Source organism: Aythya fuligula, chromosome 8, assembly GCF_009819795.1.
Source record: "Aythya fuligula isolate bAytFul2 chromosome 8, bAytFul2.pri, whole genome shotgun sequence".
Taxonomy (NCBI): Eukaryota; Metazoa; Chordata; class Aves; order Anseriformes; family Anatidae; genus Aythya; species Aythya fuligula.
This window is the reverse complement of record NC_045566.1, coordinates 18,961,834-18,981,313: the sequence shown is the minus strand read 5'-3', so window position 1 is coordinate 18,981,313 and position 19,480 is coordinate 18,961,834. Positions and strand designations below refer to the sequence as shown.

The following is a 19,480-nucleotide window of genomic DNA, read 5'->3' as shown; positions in this document are numbered from 1 at the left end:
TTAGAATATTAATGTCTAGAAAATATGAGAGGAGTGTATTTATTCAGCTACATCATTTCCATTATAATGACTGAACAGTAAAGACTGCGTAGTTGCAGGATGGTTCTATTGGAAGCAGGCTTCGTTTGGGATACACTTGCAAATTAAATTACTGATGGAAAAAAAATGTTCCTGACAAGTAAAAAAAAAATAAATCATAGCAAGTGTAATGTAAAAGTGTAATAATAAGTGCTGTTTTATTTGACTGTGAATTAGAAATGTTCACATTGTTTCGTCAACTAGAAATATGAAGGCCCTCACATTAACATATTTTGATTAATTCTGTGCAGTTTTACCTAATACTGAAAATTAGAACTGAATGTTTCTATATATTTCAGTATTTCTGAGAACGTCTTGCTCTTGAATAGATGTTTTCACAAAATCTGAACAGGATACCAAATCATTATTCCAGTTCACAGTTACGGGACTGAGGTATAGAAGGAAACTGGCTTGTCTTCACTGAATTCCTAAATGATGCTATGATTGATTCTTGGTTTTTAACTGGACAACCAAACAATTCTTTATGTTCAATTTAAATAGTGTTGATCTATTCAATTGGAGTGAATTGGACTGCAAGTCAAGTGCTGCTATTAGGGATACTTAAAACTGTGGCACCTGGAGCCTGAATAGTTCATTGAACTCATAACTCTCTCTGGCTCCAGAACTATTGAACGGCATAGTCGCTCTCTGTCCAGTTATGCTAGTTTGAACAGAATAACTTGAGTCTATTAACTAAGTTTGTAGTGAAGGCATGCCATTAAGTGACTCTTCCAAGGCCAAAAAAAAAAAAAAAAAAAAGAGAAAGCAGGCTGTGTCTTCTGGATCTCACCTGTTTTCTGTCCAGTAGATGAATTGAGACCTTATTTATAGACATTTTTGAATGCTTTTGTACTGATGCTAACAGGCAATCATTCTTCTGTTGTATATTCTTCATTATTGATCATCATTATTTGGGGAAAAAAAAAAAAAAAGAAAGAAAAAACAATCCCTCCCCTGAAAATTTGTTAAGATTTCCCTTTGACAGTGAACATTATACTGATGATGTTAATGAAGACATTAGTTTCAAAGCATTTGAAGTATTGAAACACTCCACTGTTAACTAGCCTAGTGGGGTTTATGCTAATGTAAAATGTAATAAAGTAGAGGCCACTATCTCTTTACGCTGAAAGAAAGGAAACTTGTTTCTACTTCCAAGGGATGCCTAGTGTGTGCTTATCTAATTGACTGTGTATTTTGTCTAGGTGTTGAGGGAAAGCTAAGAGAATGAAGGCTCTAAGTCCCCAGTGGAAGCATGATATGGCGATGCAGTGCTGGTGCTGAATTGTTCTCTCTGATGGCTCTATGGGAGTGGATAGCACTGAGTCTTCATTGCTGGGTTTTAGCGGTTGCTGCTGTTTCGGATCAGCATGCCACAAGCCCCTTCGACTGGCTCCTCTCTGATAAGGGACCCTTCCATCGCTCACAGGAATACACAGATTTTGTGGACAGAAGTCGACAGGGATTTAGCACAAGATACAAGATTTACAGGTATGAAGCAAAGGGAAAGCAATTACAGAAATAACATCCTTAGAAGCTGTAAATTATCCACAAGGGTTTCCTTAAATGAAAGTTTTACATGTCCGTAGACACAAAAATCATATATGCAAGTCCATATATGCACTGCACGCTATGGAAATGCTTGCTTGTATTGTTTCTATTCTGTTTAAAGAAATTTTGCTAATTGATAATATTGCTTTTGAAAGCATTGTTTACTACCTATCTCTAGTCTGAGAGCCTAGTGACATACTCAAAAATGTTCTAAGGTATTCAATCACATTTTCTGGGGTTACTATGGGACACCCTTGTTTGTGAAGAAAGATCCAGTTTAATTGCTTTCAGTGCTGCTCATCAAGACGTGAACTGATACTTTACAAATGAAATTGTGGCTTCAAAGATACAGCTGGCAAAGCATAGGCTTCACTGTACAAATAAGGGCATTTCAAAAGTAACTCAAAAGATTTTACATTAGTTTATTCCCATGTTTAGAGAAGTAGCTTTCTTAACCCTGAGGGACTGAGGTCTGAGTCCCTGTTAATTTTAATGGAAGTTCATAGAATCATTAAGGTTGGAAAAGACCTCCCAAGATTATCACCCTACCAGCAATATCACTCACTAAACCATGTCCCTAAGCACCACATCCAACCTTTCCTTAAACACCCCCAGGGATGGTGACTCCACCACCTCCCTGTGCAACCTGTTCCAATGCCGGACGGCCCTTTCTGAGAAGATATTTCCAGTCTGAACCTCCCCTGTTGCAACTTGAGGCCATTTCCTCTAGTCCTAAAGCTAGTTATCTGCGAGAAGAGGCCAACCCCCAGCTGCCCACACCTTCCTTTCAGGTAGTTGCAGAGAGCAATAAGGTCTCCACTGAGCCTCCTCTTCTCCAGACTAAACAACCCCAGTTCCCTCAGCTGCTCCTCACAGGACTTGTGTCCCAGGCCCTTCACCAGCTTCGTAGCCCTTCTCTGGACATTCTCCAGGGCCTCGATGTCCTTCCTGTACTGAGGGGCCCAAAGCTGAACACAGTACTCAGGGTGCGGCCTCACCAGAGCAGAGTACAGGGAGATGATCACCTCCCCGGCCCTGCTGGCTGCACTGTTCCTGGTCCAAGCCAGGATGGCGTTGGCTTTCTTGGCCACCTGGGCACACTGCCAGCTCATGTTCAGGCAAGCATCAATCAGCAACCCCAGATCCTTTTCCTCTGCACAGCTTTCCAGCCACTCTGCCCCAAGCCTGTAGCACTGCATGGGGTTGTTGTGACCAAAGTGCATGACACAGTACTTAGCCATGTTGAACCTCATCCCATTACCTTCTGCCTATCGACCGATCCTGTCCAGGACCCTCTGCAGGGCCTTCCTACCCTCTGGCAGATGGACACTTCCCCATAACTTGGTGTCATCTGCAGACTTACTGAGGGTGCACTCAATTCCCTCATCCAAATCATCAAGAAAGTTATTAAAGTGTTTGTTCCAACAGAAACCTCAGCAGCAGACCAGCTGAGGAAAAAAGGGAAAAACAGGGGAAGACTTCAGAAGAATAGATCTGCTTGAGAATTTGTACCTGGCTATAGAATCACTTTCATTATATATTTGTAACCTGTCAGTTTTCAGTCTTTAGAGGCAACACTGGTGAAATATCTTCTTAATCATTCGCAAGAGGTTTAACTCAGTAACACCTAATAGGTTTATAATGGACCTGGAATGAAAAAGAGAGTTCAGTTTAATGGTCGTGAGTCAATGACAAATGAAAAGAAGGGAAGAAATGAGAAACATGAGAGAATAAGGACTGAAAAAAACAATCTATAAGCAGAGAGACTTATTGTTATAGATTGTTCCCAGAAGCAGAGATAGTGGTGGCAGTGGTGTAATGTAGGGACAAATTGTTAACTTCTCTAATAATTCTCTAGCCTATAAACACAGACCATTTTGGCATAGAACAACACATACTGATTAGATTTAAAACAACGAAACAGTCTGTGTAAAGTTTATACCTACTTTAAATTATTATTCCCTGGTGGTATATATTTCTTTAGAAGGAAGAGTGATACATGCCTACATGCATATGCCATTCTTTATTTCAATGCCCAGTGCCCTGTTACAAATCTGCTGGTCTCAGTATATAAAGCTTTTATTTTAAGGAACTTGCTTTATTTTTCTTTCCTAAATACATGCAGTAGAGGGCACTCTGTTGCAGGTCAATTTTGTAGTGGGTTCTTCTTTGATATTATAGAGAAATTAAACACACTTTGAAAAGAAAGTGTGATTTGGAAATATGCTCTATGAAGCGGCTTGTCTGAACAGAACAGCATTGTCCTATATTTATTGCATTTTAAAAGCTAGCTGTCAGGACCAATAATGTAAAGTGAATAATGCAGAGACTGAGATAACATATTTTATTCCTATTATTCTATATTAGTCAACACTGAACAAAATTATCTTGCTAAAAACATGAAAGATGGAATAGTATTTCATTTCAGCTCTTCAATCAGGTCCTCAAGATTTTTTCTTTTCTGAGACATCATTACAGAATCATTGTTAGGTTTCTAGATCTGTAATCATGTCTCTAATTTCTGCATAGGTTTTAATTGACTTTATTTACTCAACCCAAAGAGAGTGTCGTTTGTATTTATTCCTGTCCTCTGCTTATTCTCTTCAACAAATGATCTGGAAAGAGGCACAAGCTACCAGAATAAATAGAAAACTGTCTTTTAAATTATTATTATTATTATTATTATTTTAAATTTAGTTCTCCCAGTACAAATCTAACTGCAAAGTTCCCATATAAAATATGGTCCCATTAGCAAGTAGTGCAGAACATGGTGACCTTACTACAAACCACACATCATAAATTTAATTCCTGTTGCTTGTCTATAAGCTTTCTCAGGCTAAAGTATCTTGAGTCTAATTGGACTGTTCATTGCCTCACCTATCTTTTATCTAATGAAAATGATCCCACTGGGACACAGTCCTGATTAAAATGGAGAGGTAAGAAAGGAGAAGAAAGAGGGGGAAACACAGAAGCTAGGCCTGTATTGACTTATCTGAATCATACGGCCAAGAAAAAAAGGTGCCACTCCAAACAGTGATGACAGGAGGGCCTCCTTTCCCTTTTCTCTTCTTTTCACCCCTGAGAGCCCATATCTGCCACACCAGTACTGTCATTTGTATGGCAGGAGACAGACTATTTTTAAGGTTTGGTTTCACCTACATGTATATAGTAATTGCTTTCCAAAATGTTTGGCAATCTTTTTTTTTTTTTTTTTTTTTTTTTTTTTTTTCACTTGCATTGTATAATCGGCTTGCAGTTCAAACAGATGGAGTCCAGCTTCAAGACTAAAACACTTAAGAAAATACATCAATATATGGACTCTATGCTAGCATTTCTGTTTTCCTCCTGTTTGTATGCCAGTGAGTCAAAAAAAACATTGCTTTGTATTAGCACTATAAACAACTGCTCATCTGACCATGAATTTGTTATAAATTGTGTAGATAATGTCAAAGGTTGGTACTGAGAAAATGTACCTATTAATTGAGCCCAATTTCTTATGGGAGGTCTTAATTTAAGCATATGAAACACAAAGAAATAAAATTACACTTTGCCTTATCTAGCTTTCTGTACATAAAACAACTATTTGAGAAAAACAACTGATGCATAAATTATGGGATAGTAGCAGTAGAAAAATCTACTCTCACCCATATTTTAATCTATATACTAAAGGTCAGTTATATCCACAGGCAAACAAGCTGATCCTGTAGAATGCCTAGCTCCTCAAGGAACTTTCAGTGTTACAGGATAGAGATGGAAGAAACAAAATATACATGTTTTAAACTAATATACAATGTTTTAAACAAGGGTTTGCAGAACACTAATTAATTGCAACTGACGTCACCATTGTTGTTATAAGTTGGGGAAGGTGGACTCTTTATGGTGAATCTGTGGTGGAGTAATATTTCTATACTTTTTCATAGGAAATATCCTCCTGCAGGAAATTTAATTGTTGCAGTTTCTGATGGCATTTATTGCCAATAATCTATGAAGAGAAATGTCAGGGAAACATCTGCTTGCCTGCTGAAAACTGCTAAATTGGTGGGAATGCTGTGTCTATGGAAGGTGTCTATTTCATGGAAGGTAGCTTGTGTTGTTAATAACAGCAAGTATTTCAGCAAGGGAACCTGATTTTATAACTTATTTAATACACAATAGGAATCCTGTGCTGCTTATGTAAATCAGCTACATGGACAAAGGAATTTAAATGAAAATAAAACAAGAAAAGATGTTACCAGGATGGAAAGAGTGATTGTGAAATTATGCAAAGAATATATATCATATCAGAAAAGGTAATTTCTATGAACATATGGAAACATTTATGCTATCAAATAAGGTTCTGAGGAAATTTCCTCAGGGATATTCTTTAGTTTTGTTCAAGTAAAATGATTTAAAATCTGAAACATATTTGAAAAATCAGGGAAAAAAAAAAGCGTAGCTTTTTCTTTCAAGTCTGAAAGCTTTGGAACATTTGGAAAAAAAAGAAAAAAAAAAGAGAGAGCTGGAAGAGGATACAATTACTGGCAATATACATAGCATACAGTGATATGAACTATTTCAACAAAAAGCTGTCACAATGCCAAATTGATATAAACTGGCTACAAATAAGTCTAGGCTGGCTATTTAAAAAAGGCTTCTAACCTTCAGAATAAAATCGTTCTGGGAGAAATTACGTTGCAAAACCTTAAAATCCTAGAAATTGGGGAAAAGTGATAAGATGTTGCTTATGATAGCGGACTATGTTTTAGTAAGTATAGAGGTAAGTGTTCCTAACAAGTGTAGAATACTCTTCAGGAGTATTCTGCAAAAGGAGAAGAAATTGTCTCTTAAAGTACTAAGTAGCTCTGTGCAGAATGATATTTACATGTATGTGGTTTGAGAAGTGTTCCCTCAGAAGTTGTTTTAAAAAGGCTTGTGTTCCTGAACAACTCAAAATGATTACAAAGTAATGCTATCAAACTAAAGTTCATTTTGTATTAAGGCATATTGGTTTCCTCTCATACGTTCTGAATACTTTGGCAGTTGAACCTATAGGGTAAAGTGAAAAAGACTGAAGACTATTTGAACACTCATTAGTATGGTTTATCACTTGTATGGGAAGTTAAGTGGGATCAACATTGAAGTTAGTTTAATTTTACCCACCTATCAACATATTCTAGCCTACAACTATCACTGAATCACAGAATCATATAGGTTGGAAGAGAAGTCCAAGATCACCTAGTCCAACCTCTGACCTAACACTAACAAGTCCTCCACTAAACCATATCACTAAACTCTACATCTAAACGTGTTTTAAAGACCTCCAGGGATGGTGACTCCACCACTTCCCTGGGCAGCCCATTCCAACGCCTCACAACCCTCTCAGTAAAGAAGTTTTTCCTAATATCCAACCTAAAACACCCCTGGTGCAACATTAGCCCATTCCCCCTTGTTCCGTCACGAGGCACGTGGGAGAATAGACCAACCCCCACCTCTCTACAGCCTCCTTTAATGTACTTATAAAGAGCAATAAGGTTGTCCCTGAGCCTCCTTTTCTCCAGGCTGAACAAACCCAGCTCCCTCAGCCACTCCTCATAGGACTTGTTCTCCAGACCCCTCACCAGCTTCGTCACCCTTCTCTGGACTCTTTTGAGCACCTCGATGTCCTTCTTGTAGCAAGGGGCCCAAAACTGAACACAGTACTCGAGGTGCGGCCTCACCAGAGCCGAGTACAGGGGGACAATCACTTCCCTAGCCCTGCAGGCCACACTGCTTCTTATACAAGTCAGGATGCTGTTGGCTTCGGTGGCCACCTGAGCACACTGCTGGCTCATATTCAGCCACTATCCACCAACTATCCCAGGTCCTTCTCTACCAGGAAGATTTCCAACCACTCATCTCCCAGCCTATAGCTCTGCTTGGGGTTGTTGTGCCCCAGGTGCAGGACCCGGCACTTGGCCTTGTTGAACTTCATACAGTTGACCTCAGCCCATCAGTCCAGCCTATCCAGATCCTCCTGCAGAGCCTTCCTACCCTCAAGCAGATTGACACATGCACCTAACTTGGTGTTGTCTGCAAACTTACTGAGGGTGCACTCGATCCCCTCATCCAGATCATCGATAAAGATATTAAATCAACAAATTTCTTCACAGTTATATGCCTTCGACATACAGCATTATTTAAAAAAAAGGCAGATTCAGTTGTGTGTGTGCACAACAGCATGCCCTGATTTGCTCTTCATTTTATAGTCTGGAATGATATTTCCTTGTGCTCTGCCCAAGGCTGCTTTCAACTGATAATTTAGGAATTTTGGGGCATTGAGAGGAACTAGTAAATGTCTTCAGTAATTTCTTCCAATACAAATGTTTAATAAAATGGAGGACTGAAAAGAGATAGCTTCTGCCATCCCTTAAAAAAAAAAAAATAAGGAAAACAATGGTGTGGCATTTCTTGGTGATGTTATTTTCATGTATGTATTTGATCATACTCTAGAAGCCATTATCATTGATATTTTTTGGAAGGGACCATTTGATACTGGAAGCATCAGAGGTATTGTCTTTTTTAAATAAGACTGTTTCTTTGGAAACTGTATGGGAACTCATGTATTAGCCGTGCACCTCAGTTTTCTTAACATACAAAACCCACAATGGATGAGAGACGTAGTTACAGAGGAATAGAAACAGGATTTTTTTTATTTTTATTGTTTTTGAAGTGGGGGGTAAATTAGTACAGCAGAAGTTGAGTAAAGAAATGGTCTGTAGTCAGAAAACCTCTGACTTTATCAGGTGACAGTGTGAGGTAGCTTTCAGTGGGAAGCTTAGCAATTGGTCAGCCATTGCTTTCAACTCTTCAGAGCCCTTGCTTCCTTGGGCATTCAGTTGCATGCAGTGTCACTGCTGGGCAGCTGAGAACTAGGATTGTAAAAGTATGAAAGAGAAAACAAATTTATCTTCCACAACTGCCCTATCAGTAGGAAATAAATAGGCAGAAACAGTTCTATCTGCCTATTCCAGAAGTTCACTGTATCAGTAAATTGGTTCTAGCCTCCATCATAATTGGTCAGCTTGCTTTAGAGATTTTTCCATTCAACCTGGTGGATAAAAGGTATAGTAATCAGATGTATCTTCATTCTCAGAAGGTTTACAAAGGCCTAATCTACCAAATGTAACAAAGTCCTCTTTTTAAATACAGTAGTTCATAGACTGGGAATAGAGAAGAACAGCTTAAAGAGAATTTCTGGCATAGTGCAGTGATAGATTTTCACTTTAGTTTGTAATCCAGCACTGGTGACCTTATTATTGCAAGCAGTATAACTACACAGAACAAAAAGACATTAAATTATTTTCTGAAGAATTGAACAATTGTGGTTTCTTATAGGAAAAAAAGGATTTGAAAACTAACATAAAAAAGTGTACAATATTTCTAAGAATCTATGGATCTGAAAAATATGAATAAGTTTTGTTTCTGGTTGCAATATACTTTAACAGCCTCTCTTAGTCTATGTAGCTGAGGACAACAAGACGTCAAAATTTAAACAACTGACCTTGCTAAAGCTACCTGTATAAATACATACTTGAGCAAGGTAAAAGCTTTAAATGACTGTATTTCCATTCTCGGCAATAGCTAGACAGTGTTCTGCAAAGTGTTAGATTTCCAGCTCTTTGTTTCAAATGCAAATCTCCCTTTCGTAGGAAAGCATTTCTGTCTTACCTCTAGGGCCTGAACATATATCAGCCAGAAGTGCTTACAACTAGAAATTGCTATTATCAAAATTATATTAGTTTCTTGACCTATTTATCAAGTGGATTTTCTGAAAAGTACATGTCTGTGATGAGGTAGAAAGAAAAAAAAAAAAAAGAATGTAATTTAGAAATGAGAAGCTACGTTTACATCACAGAAAAGTTTTTAAAATGCTTTCACATGAATTAAATCTGGAATCTAGTTTGGTTCACCAGTAATATCAAGGAGTTAGTGATTACATCAAATGGACATTCACAAAGTCAGAGAAGTCCTTTCAATGATAGTCCTATGACTACCACATATGGACTACCTACAAAAGCACTGGCAGACTAAGGGACCTCTCAGATGAAAATAGGGAGGTGCAGGAGATAAGGACTGAACACATTTAGGTATGTCTTCACAATCCCAGTTATGAAATAGGTTTACCCAAAGTATGATTATCTCCCAAGAACAAAGATAAAAGAATCTGAGCTCCTGTGGATGCTTGTGGCCCAGGAGACAAGAGGGAGACAAGAACAAGGCATCCGAGGTCAGCAGAAAGAGCCAAGAGTAGTGAGTTCTGATTTCCAAAAGGTCCCTCCTTTTCCATCTCTGTTGTATATGTGAGGCAATCACAGTAGAGAAGTCATATGGTCTAGGTAAAGACCTAGAGCTTCTTATTCAAGAATGAACACATAGAAATCAAGCAGATACTTTCTTGAAACTTTCTACAACTTTGGCTCTAAGTCAGTCTTTGAAGGTCTAGGGAAGAGTATGACCACACCCTGATGAACACTATATTTTTAAGAGATACTGGTTTCCTACTGAATCTTACAGGATTCTCAGAAAAACAAGAAATTTATCAGAACCCAATTCTACAGCATTCAAATATCTTCAAGATGATTTTCCAATGACCAGAATGAGACCTGCACCCTAACATCCCACTCCATTTTGTTAGCTGAGTATTAAATTACTGGGTTTCAAAAACAAGTGCTAGCACTGGATAAGATACTGGGGAATGGTGCTGGCTGACCACAGCAAGACGAGGAGGGTTCTTAGGAGTCAGTTTTTTTGACAAGAATACAAGAATGTTTAAACTTGGCAACAAAAGAGAATATTGATGCCAACATTGCTTTCTGTATTTTTTTGTTTATTTTATAATACACTGCAGCAGTCTGTGTTTTGACAATCTTTGTATTTCTTCTTATTTGTATGGTGTAATTAATCATAGATCCTGAGAAAAATCAAATGAAAAGGAGGAGAGTGAATCTTATTTTTTGTGAACATTACTGTAATCCATTTCCAGAATATATCCTCTTTCAAAATCTAATATTTTAAAGATTATTACTAGACTAGCCCCCTACTGACTTGTTTTCCTAGAACAAAGAACATTTATTTAGATGATGTGGTGTATCATCATTTCAGCTAGTAAGTTCATAAATCATTTAAGATGTCTTAAAAAAATAAGATAATAGAAGCTGTGACTTAATGGTTTCAAACAATCACTGAAGTATTAAAGCTGTTTAATACTAATAATAGCTTAATTCTCAAGTCAGCAGGATTGTCTGCCAAGATCTTGGACATGAAATCAGGCCATTATCATTAATCCTTTGATGATTTTTGGTTAGATGGGGCTTTGTTCTTCCATTTACCTTTCCTTTTCATTTTTGTTTGAATATCCCTGATAGTACTATACTATAGATGTAGAGCATCTCAAATGCTGATGACTTCCATAAAAGAAAAAAAAGAAAGAAAAAAAAATTGCCAATATTTATTTTGCTTACTGAAATTAAAGGCTTTTCTATTATTACTCAAACAATTTATCTGTACTATCATTTTAACCCATTTACTATTGTTTTTCATTGTTGCTGCTAGGTCAGCAGTGCTCTCCAAACAGAATGGCTAAAGTTTTCAGTTGTTTTTTTTTGTTATTAGAATTTATCCTCATTTTAAGTCTGCTGGGTGGCATGTAATTTTTTACACAGAGAAAGAACAGAACAGCACAGAAACATTTCTGTATTGGCAGAAGCATAGATTGGAAAGTATGATTCTTTTATAGAAGAGTAGTTGTATGTTTTCCATACAGACGAACAACTGGCACCAAATGTGCTTACTTAGGATTTTTTTTCTTTTTTTCTGATACCATTAACTTAAGGTCATGCTCAGTATCTCAGAATTCAAATCTTAGTTTTCTTCCTCTGATTGTATGGGTTTTACTTGTCATTATACTGGTTGTGAATTTTGTTGTGTAACTCCAGATTCCTTCCAACAAAGCCCTTGCAAAGAAAAGCAATGCCTCAAAAGAATGTCTTGTTGCTCGATTATCACTAGAATACCAATATGACTGTTACGGAAAATAGTGTTCTTAAGGTCATTAATGGCTGCATATCTCAATTCATCTTCTGACACACTCATTTCCAACTAATTATGCAGTTTGAAAAGAAATGGCATTTTTACTGATCAGACAATTTTATGTATATAGAGAGAGTTCTGCAAACTACACACACAAAGCCCACTAGCAATTTAGAAGTTGTGTATGCAGGTCTCACATGTGTTGAAGAGATACCATCTGGCTTTAAGCAATGAATATTAATTTCTCAAGGGAAAAAGACATATACAGATTTTGACTTATATGAGCAACATAATTCAAAAATCTGAAGCATAAGCAATATTCTACCAAATATTCTGAAGATCAGTGGAATCTGAAATATAATTGATGCATTTAAAATAAATATTTGTATTTATTGAATTGAACTAATTTTGAACTATATTCTTACAGTTCTTGAAGTTTAAAAAACAGGGGTTTTTAACCTATACCCTGAATGCTAGTAGTAAAATTGGATATTTTACTAGGAACTCAAATACAGTATCAGCTTTGCCTACTTATATATATATATGCTATATTTAGGTTTTAAAAAAAGGCCACACAATTTTATCTAGTTTCATCTGCATTTTATTTAAATCGTGTCTTTAGCTGTTTATGTAAAACACTAGCTATAAATTATAATAATAAAACCAAATTCTAAATAATACACAGCATAACCCATCTGATAAACTACACTAACAACAGGAAAAGACTTTTGTTTACATTTCACATACTTATTTGTGAAAAAATATACAACATGCCAGGAAGATTTCTAACCACTCATCTCCCAGCCTATAGCACTGCTTGGGGTTGTTGTGCCCCAGATGCAGGACCCAGCACTTGGCCTACACCACATTTATACTTATATACATAGATTTATATACATTGATGAGGTCTCCCCTCAGTCTTCTCTTTTCCAGGCTAAACAGCCCAGTTCTTTCAGCGTGTCCTCATACATGTACGACAGGTGCCCCAGTCCTCTAATCATATTTGTAGTCCTCCTCTGAACTCACTCCAGTAGTTTTATGTCCCTCTGGTACTGAGGAGCCCAGAACTGGACACAGTACTCCTGGTGTGGCCTACCAGGACTGAGTAGAGCGGGAGGATCACCTCCTTTGGCCTGCTGGCAACATTCTTCTGCATTCTGTTGGCCTTCTTGGCCACGGTGGCACACTGCTGACTCATGGTCAGCCTGCTGCCCACCAAGACTCCCAGATCTCTTTCTGCAGAGCTGCTCTCCAGCAGGTCAGTGCCCAGCCTGTACTGGTGTTTGGTGTTATTCCTTCCCAGGTGCAGGACCCTGCATTTGCCTTTGTTGAACTTCATGAGGTTCCTCTCGGCCCAACCTTCCAGCCTGTTGAGGTCCTTCTGAATGGCAGCACAGTCCCCTGGGGTATCAGCCACTCCTCCAAGCTTTGTGTCATCAGCAAGCTTGCTGAGGGTGCACTCTGTTCCATCATCTAGGTTGTTGATGAATAAGTTGAACAACACTTTACCCAGTACCGACCCCTGGGGGACAACGCTAGCTAAAGCCTTCCAGCTAGATTCTGCATCACTGAGCACAACTCTTTGAGCTCTGCCATCCAACCAATTGCCAGTCCACCTCACCATCCACTCATCTAGGCTGCACTTCCTGAACTTGCCTATGAGGATATTATGGGAGACAGTGTCAAAAGCCTTGCTGAAATCAAGGTAGATCACATCCACCACTCTCCCCTCATCTATGCAGCTAGTCATTGCATCATAGAAGGCTATCAGATTAGTCAAACATGACTTTCCCTCTGTGAATCCATGCTGACTATTCCTGATCACCTTCTTATGCTCCCCATGTTCAGAGATGACCTCCAGGGTGAGCTTTTCCAACACCTTTCCAGGGATGGAGGTGAGGCTGACTGGCCTGTAGTTGTCTGGGTCCTCCTTCTTGCCCTTCTTGAAGACTGGTGCGATATTGGCTCTCTTCCAGTCCTCAGGCACCTTTCCATGACCTTTCAAAGATGATGGAGAGTGGCCTAGCAATAACATCGGCCAGCTCCCTCAGCACCCAATGATTGCATTCATCAGGGTCCATGGATTTGTGGATGTCAAGTTTGCTTAAATGACCTCCGACCCAATATTCATCAACCATGGGAAAGTCCTCCTTTCTCTGGACTTCTGCTCTTTTCTTCAGGATCTGAGATTTCTGATGGCTGAGGGCTAGCAGTAAAGACTGAAGCAAAAAAAAAGCCATTCAGCAACTCAGCCTTCTCCATATTGTTTGTCACCAGGGTATCCACCCCATTCAGCAGCAGGCTGAAATTTTCCCATCTTCTTTTTTCTACTGATGCATTTGAAGAAGCCCTTCCTATTGTCATTGACATCCCATGCCAGATCTAATTCTAAATGGGCCTTCGCCTTCCTGTTCACCTCCCTGCATACTCTGACAGTGTTCCTATATTTGTCCCAAGTGGCCTGTCCCTTTTTCCACAAGTTGTCAACTTCCTTCTGTCTGAGTTTTGCAGGAGCTCCCTGCTGATCCATGCAGGTCTCCTGCCCCATTTGCTTGCCTTCTTGCTCAAGGGATGCACCAATCTTGAGCTTGGAGGAAGTGATACTTGAATATGGGGCAGTTCCCAAGTATTTACCTGCCATTACTTAGAGTGATAGTGTCCTCAGGTATGCTTTCTTCACTCAGAGGTGCGTCCCCAGCCAGTGATTTCTGGGCATAAATATTGTTGATTTGTGACCTTATGAGAGGTAAATAGGTAAAATGATAAAGGCAGAAATAAAGCTCTCATATTTTGCATTTCTGAGGAGATGGAAGACCCTAGATAAACATCAAGATTTTGTTTCAAATCTGCAAGAGCTTTCTTTGTTTGTTTGTTTAGTTTTAAATACATAAAACCGTGCTTCATTTCCTTTATTATTGTTGTTGTTATTGTTATTATTTATTTGTTTAAGTTTTAACAATAAAGTGACAAAAGATCTTTGTTCAGCTGTTAACTACTGTTTCCCATTTTTCACATCTGCCTTCTTTCTTTGTTTCTGACCAGACTGTGGGGGAAAGAGAATGTGAGAGGAGAAGGGCATTATGATGTAGTGGTTATGAATAGTAGTACCAGGGGTTCATTCAGCACATAAAAATATTGACATGGGTCTGGGATGTATAATCCTTTTTTATACCTTTCCTTTTTGTACAAAAAAAAGAAATAAAGAAAGGAATACAGTTTTTCACTTTGAAAGAAGCAGGCTGCAGAATTTATCTAAATTTTTGTGTCTGAAACCATTTGACAAATACAATACACACAAAGATTTATTGTATTTAGGCATAACAGTACCAATATGAAAATGAGATGTTCAGCACCATTAAAGTCATATTTTTTTAAAGACCTGGTTATTTGCATCAATAACTGTTTTGCAGGGAATGCCTTTACCTCAAGAATTGGCTCCAACCAAAGACTTAATCAGAGACTCATTTGACAGGCAGTCAGAAAACACTAACTCCAACATGTCATACTGATATTATACTGATTACAAAATAATAGAAAAATGGGTATGCAGCTCATATCAAATCACTGTTTTCTGTGTTATTTTTTCTTCCCAAATATACCTATAATTAGCTCATTTCCAGTAACAGCAGGCAAGATTATAGCAATAGCAGACAGAGAAAACACATTAATATTTCAACATTACAAGAATTAATTGCAAAATCCTTTCTTAAAATTAAGGAAACTTTCAGCAGTTAAGACTCATGATCTCTTTCATACTTGTTGACATGAAACATTAGAAAGAAAAAGGAAGGGCTTGAATGCTATTTTTCCCCTTTCTGTCTAGATATTAATATTTGGTTGGTAAGATTTTTAGTTCTTAAATAAGTCAAGCTGTAGGAGTTTGACAAAATGAAAAGCTGAACTAAAACAAACAGGATTATGATTGTTTTCTCTGGAGGTAGCTGAAACTGGGATTTTAATTACTTTTTGATCATAATTGTGACTACTTCTCTATCTAAATCTCTACAGTCACAAAAAGTCCTTTATATACCAGTTCATTTCTGCAAGTCATTGCACCATATTAACTTCCTATATTTTGTAGTTTTTGTAGTGAAGAAGATAATACCAGAAATTACAAAGAAGAGCTAAGGAAGTCTATCTAGGAGACATTTGTGTTTAAATCAGGCAAATGTATTTAGCCTTCAACAACCTACTGATTGAAATATGTACCTAAATGAAATTTAAATGGCAATTTTTTTTTTACAACTAGTGCCTTCACTATTAAATCTAATGAATGTTAAATTATTCTAAGCTTCTCTGTTTCAGAGGATGAACTGTTATTTAGCTGTACAATCTAGATCATTAATGAAAGTACCCCAAAACTGTAGTATAATGTATTTGTTTATGCTTACTGCTGAATCAGAATTGCTGCTGCTTTTCTCACATGGCATGAGACCAGCAAATATCACATTACTCTTGCTAGAAATTTAACTGTTTCTGAGGTATATTTAAAACCCAGCATTTCTACACACTGTTCATCTTGTGTTCTACAAGCACTAATTAACTTTCAGGAGAGGTAAATATAATGAAATTTAAAAAAAAAATTAAAAAAAGTAATGACTATGTAACTGTGGATATGACAACCTGTGTTTATGAAGTGGCATGTTTCTTCATATCAGTCTCTAAAAGTTACACTGTAGGAAAAGTTTAAGTGTCATTTATTAGTGCAACTTTCCATCTGAGGAATGAGTAGCTACCTCTGAACATTGTTGCTTGGGTTTTTGTTGGTGGTGTTTTTTTGTTTGTTTGTGTGTGTGTGTGTGTGTGTGTGTGTGTGTGTGCGCGCATGTGTTTTCCTTCTTCGTTTTGTTTGTTTTGTTTTGTTTTGTTTTCCACCCAGTAAAACAGACGTCGAGAAACATAATAATTTAATACAGTAATGCTTGGTGAGTTCCTTACAAGAGCAGCCTCAGTTCTGAAGACTGTTGCATTAGTTATCTCTGTTAAACACCAGTTTTTGTAAGGAAGCAGACGTGATAAAGAAGCAGACAGAAAACAAAATTTAGTAGAGAAGGTAGATGAAAAAAAAACAACAAACCAAAGGCTGTTTAGGGTCTAACCTGTCCTTTCACCTAAAAAGGTTGCTAAAAGGTTTATGAGATCTGCAACATCTGTGACTGGGAGAGGCCAGATGGGCAAGAAAGGGGTTCCTTTGCTCAATGTAGTCTATTTCCGTCCAAGCTTTGCAGTTTGAAAAAAGGCACTCACTAATTGGAGTAATAGTCTGAACAGATATTTAATTACATATGTCAACACATCAGAATTTCTGAAGGATCTGTTTTTCTCCAGTGATACCTTGTGACCGCTCCAAAACTGTCAAATACAGATATAAATACCAGAATGCTAGTAGGTGAGAAAGGAGCCCCAAAACATTGGAGAAATCCTGCAGTTTACGTTATAGACATTCTGGTAGCTTCCTAACAACTTGGCTTTGACTTCATTTTTTTTTCTTTCAGCACCAAGCACCATATGTTAACTGTTACAGTGAAATAACACTTACCCAACAAGTCTGCAATTGAGATACTATATTTAAATTCAACTGTTAGGTGAAAGTATGTTTTATAAGAACTCTAGGAAGCTGTATGTAGATGGTTACAGAAAGGAATCTATATGTAGAGATTTTGAGAAGCATAATTGTTACAGCAGCATCCCTTCTGAATTTGGGGATATTTAGTGGTTATTCGCTTTGCTTTGAAGTACGTGTATAATTAAAAACATTGCATAATGCAGTGTTTGGCATATATCATCATGAATAGCTTGACAGTAATACATTTTTAATAATCCTGGTTTCTATGGGGTTTTCTGTAATTATTTCTGTCTGCATGTTATCAGCCTCTATACCTTACTTGAAATTAACCTATTGAACTAAAAAGAAATGTTAATCTATTTGTGCAAGCTTTTTGTCAATATAACTTTCCTTTTTTTAACAACCGAATGATGCTGGAAGAAAGATTTTTAGCTGTGGGAATTATCAGCATTGAGTATTTGACATTCTGAATTAGATCTTTTCCAACATCTGAGTTTGTTCTGTAAAGAGAGAGATGACAGTCAGGGAGCCAATTATGTTTTTAAGATTTCCAAAGCACATGTCAGCCTTGACATTAACAAAAGCAGCTGAACAAAGTTGCAACATTGGCACAGAATAGGTGTCTGGTTACTTGCTGGGACAGCACCAACTTCACACCAACAACAGCAACGACAACAACAAAATCTGCACTGATGAAAAAGTAGCATATTCTTTGTTTTTCCTCACTTTTTTTTTTTTTTTTTTTTAATTAAGCAAAGTCTATCAAGCCTCATTACTACTCTTCTCAGATGGAACTGATCGGCAAAATTCACTTTAAGAAAACTCAAAATAAATATTGTAAGATTTAATGAGCAGACTTTCTCACTCAGACTCATGGATTTCTGCCTTGAAGCAAGGTAAACATGTAGGCTTGGTTTTCCAAGAGAGATGAAGGTCCAGAAGGACTTGTATTAGTGCCTGGGTTCCTTCCTTGCTTCAGGACTGAGGTCATCTCTACTTACCCATTTGTTGGCACAGGCTATTTCCCTGTTCTACACCAGCTCAGAGTTCTCACTTACATTCATGGGAAGAACACTTTTTCTATTACCTGCCTTGAACTTAAGGGACATAGCCTGTGCAATGGAGTACAGATTATCTTGTATCTACTTATGCACCTGTGTGAGGCAATCCAAAAAATTTTCTGTTAATGTATCCAGTTATTTAGCTACTCTATAGATTTAGCTCTAATCTAATTTACAAATGAGTATCCATACAAGGAGTAGTCCAGTTCACTTAGCAGAATCTACGTTTTAATGACAGAATAACACCCAATCAATGGTTTCCATGGAGTAAAAATGTACCATATTACCATATTGGGAAATTTTACTGTGGGACTTCAAGTCATGTTACAGGGAATAGAGACGCTGCAGTGGACTGTCCAATCTACTACTAACTCAGATGAATCCAGCTCTAGATACCATTTGCTGAAACCATAAAGCTTAAACAATTCCCCTTAGAACATAAATTTTCCAGCACATAAAGAAAAAAAGAAAAGTCTTAATTCTTGGGTTTTTATTCCTCTTCCCCATGTGGTAATTTCTTACGGAAAATGGAGCAAGATGAGTATTACTTTCTCCTGTCTTCATGCTCGTGGGCTGTTAATGCAGAATGTTCCCTATCACCCTGATTCAGGGTGTACTAGGAGACCACTGTCTCTAATATATGTACCAGGAAACTAAAGGGAGCATACATACGATAAGTAAATAACTGTACAACTTCAGACAAAAAAAGCTCTCCTCTCAGAAATGCTTTTGGAGAAGAATGTGATCAGAACAATTTGTCAAGTAAACTAGTGCCTTACAAGAAAGAGAACAACCTATCAACCCAAACAATGACACAACTTAATATGCGTCTTTTTTTTTTTTTTTTCTATTTAATAAAATGAAGAAAAACCATAATAATCTAGCCAGATAAGTTGAAAGACATGTTGACAACCACTCAGTATTCTTTTTCCTTTATTCTAAGGTAAACTTTGAAGAAGATAGCTCTGTGTTGTACTGACAGAACTCTGCTCACCTACAACTTTGAAATACTATTAGCTTCTTCACAAGAGGTCAACAGGAAAAGTAAATGGGCAATGAACGTAAAATTCACACAGCCACATAACACTGACTTGGTTAATGCAATTGTATCAATTATCAAGTATTGATGCTTTAAAACACTACACCTGCTTTCTTTACCTTTCTTTTTTTTCAGTTTTTT

At 37.5% G+C, this 19,480-nt stretch overlaps 1 protein-coding gene across 2 annotated transcripts in view; it reads left to right on the top strand.

Annotated features, from left to right (window-relative positions):
• BRINP3 (BMP/retinoic acid inducible neural specific 3) overlaps nt 1-19,480 on the top strand; it is a 206,080-nt gene that overhangs the window by 15,040 nt on the left and 171,560 nt on the right. For both annotated transcript variants that reach the window (XM_032192765.1, XM_032192766.1), the window contains exon 2: nt 1,281-1,566. In XM_032192765.1, the coding sequence (XP_032048656.1) occupies nt 1,331-1,566 (236 nt within the window). In that variant the 5' untranslated portion in view covers nt 1,281-1,330. The remainder of the gene's footprint in view (nt 1-1,280; nt 1,567-19,480) is intronic.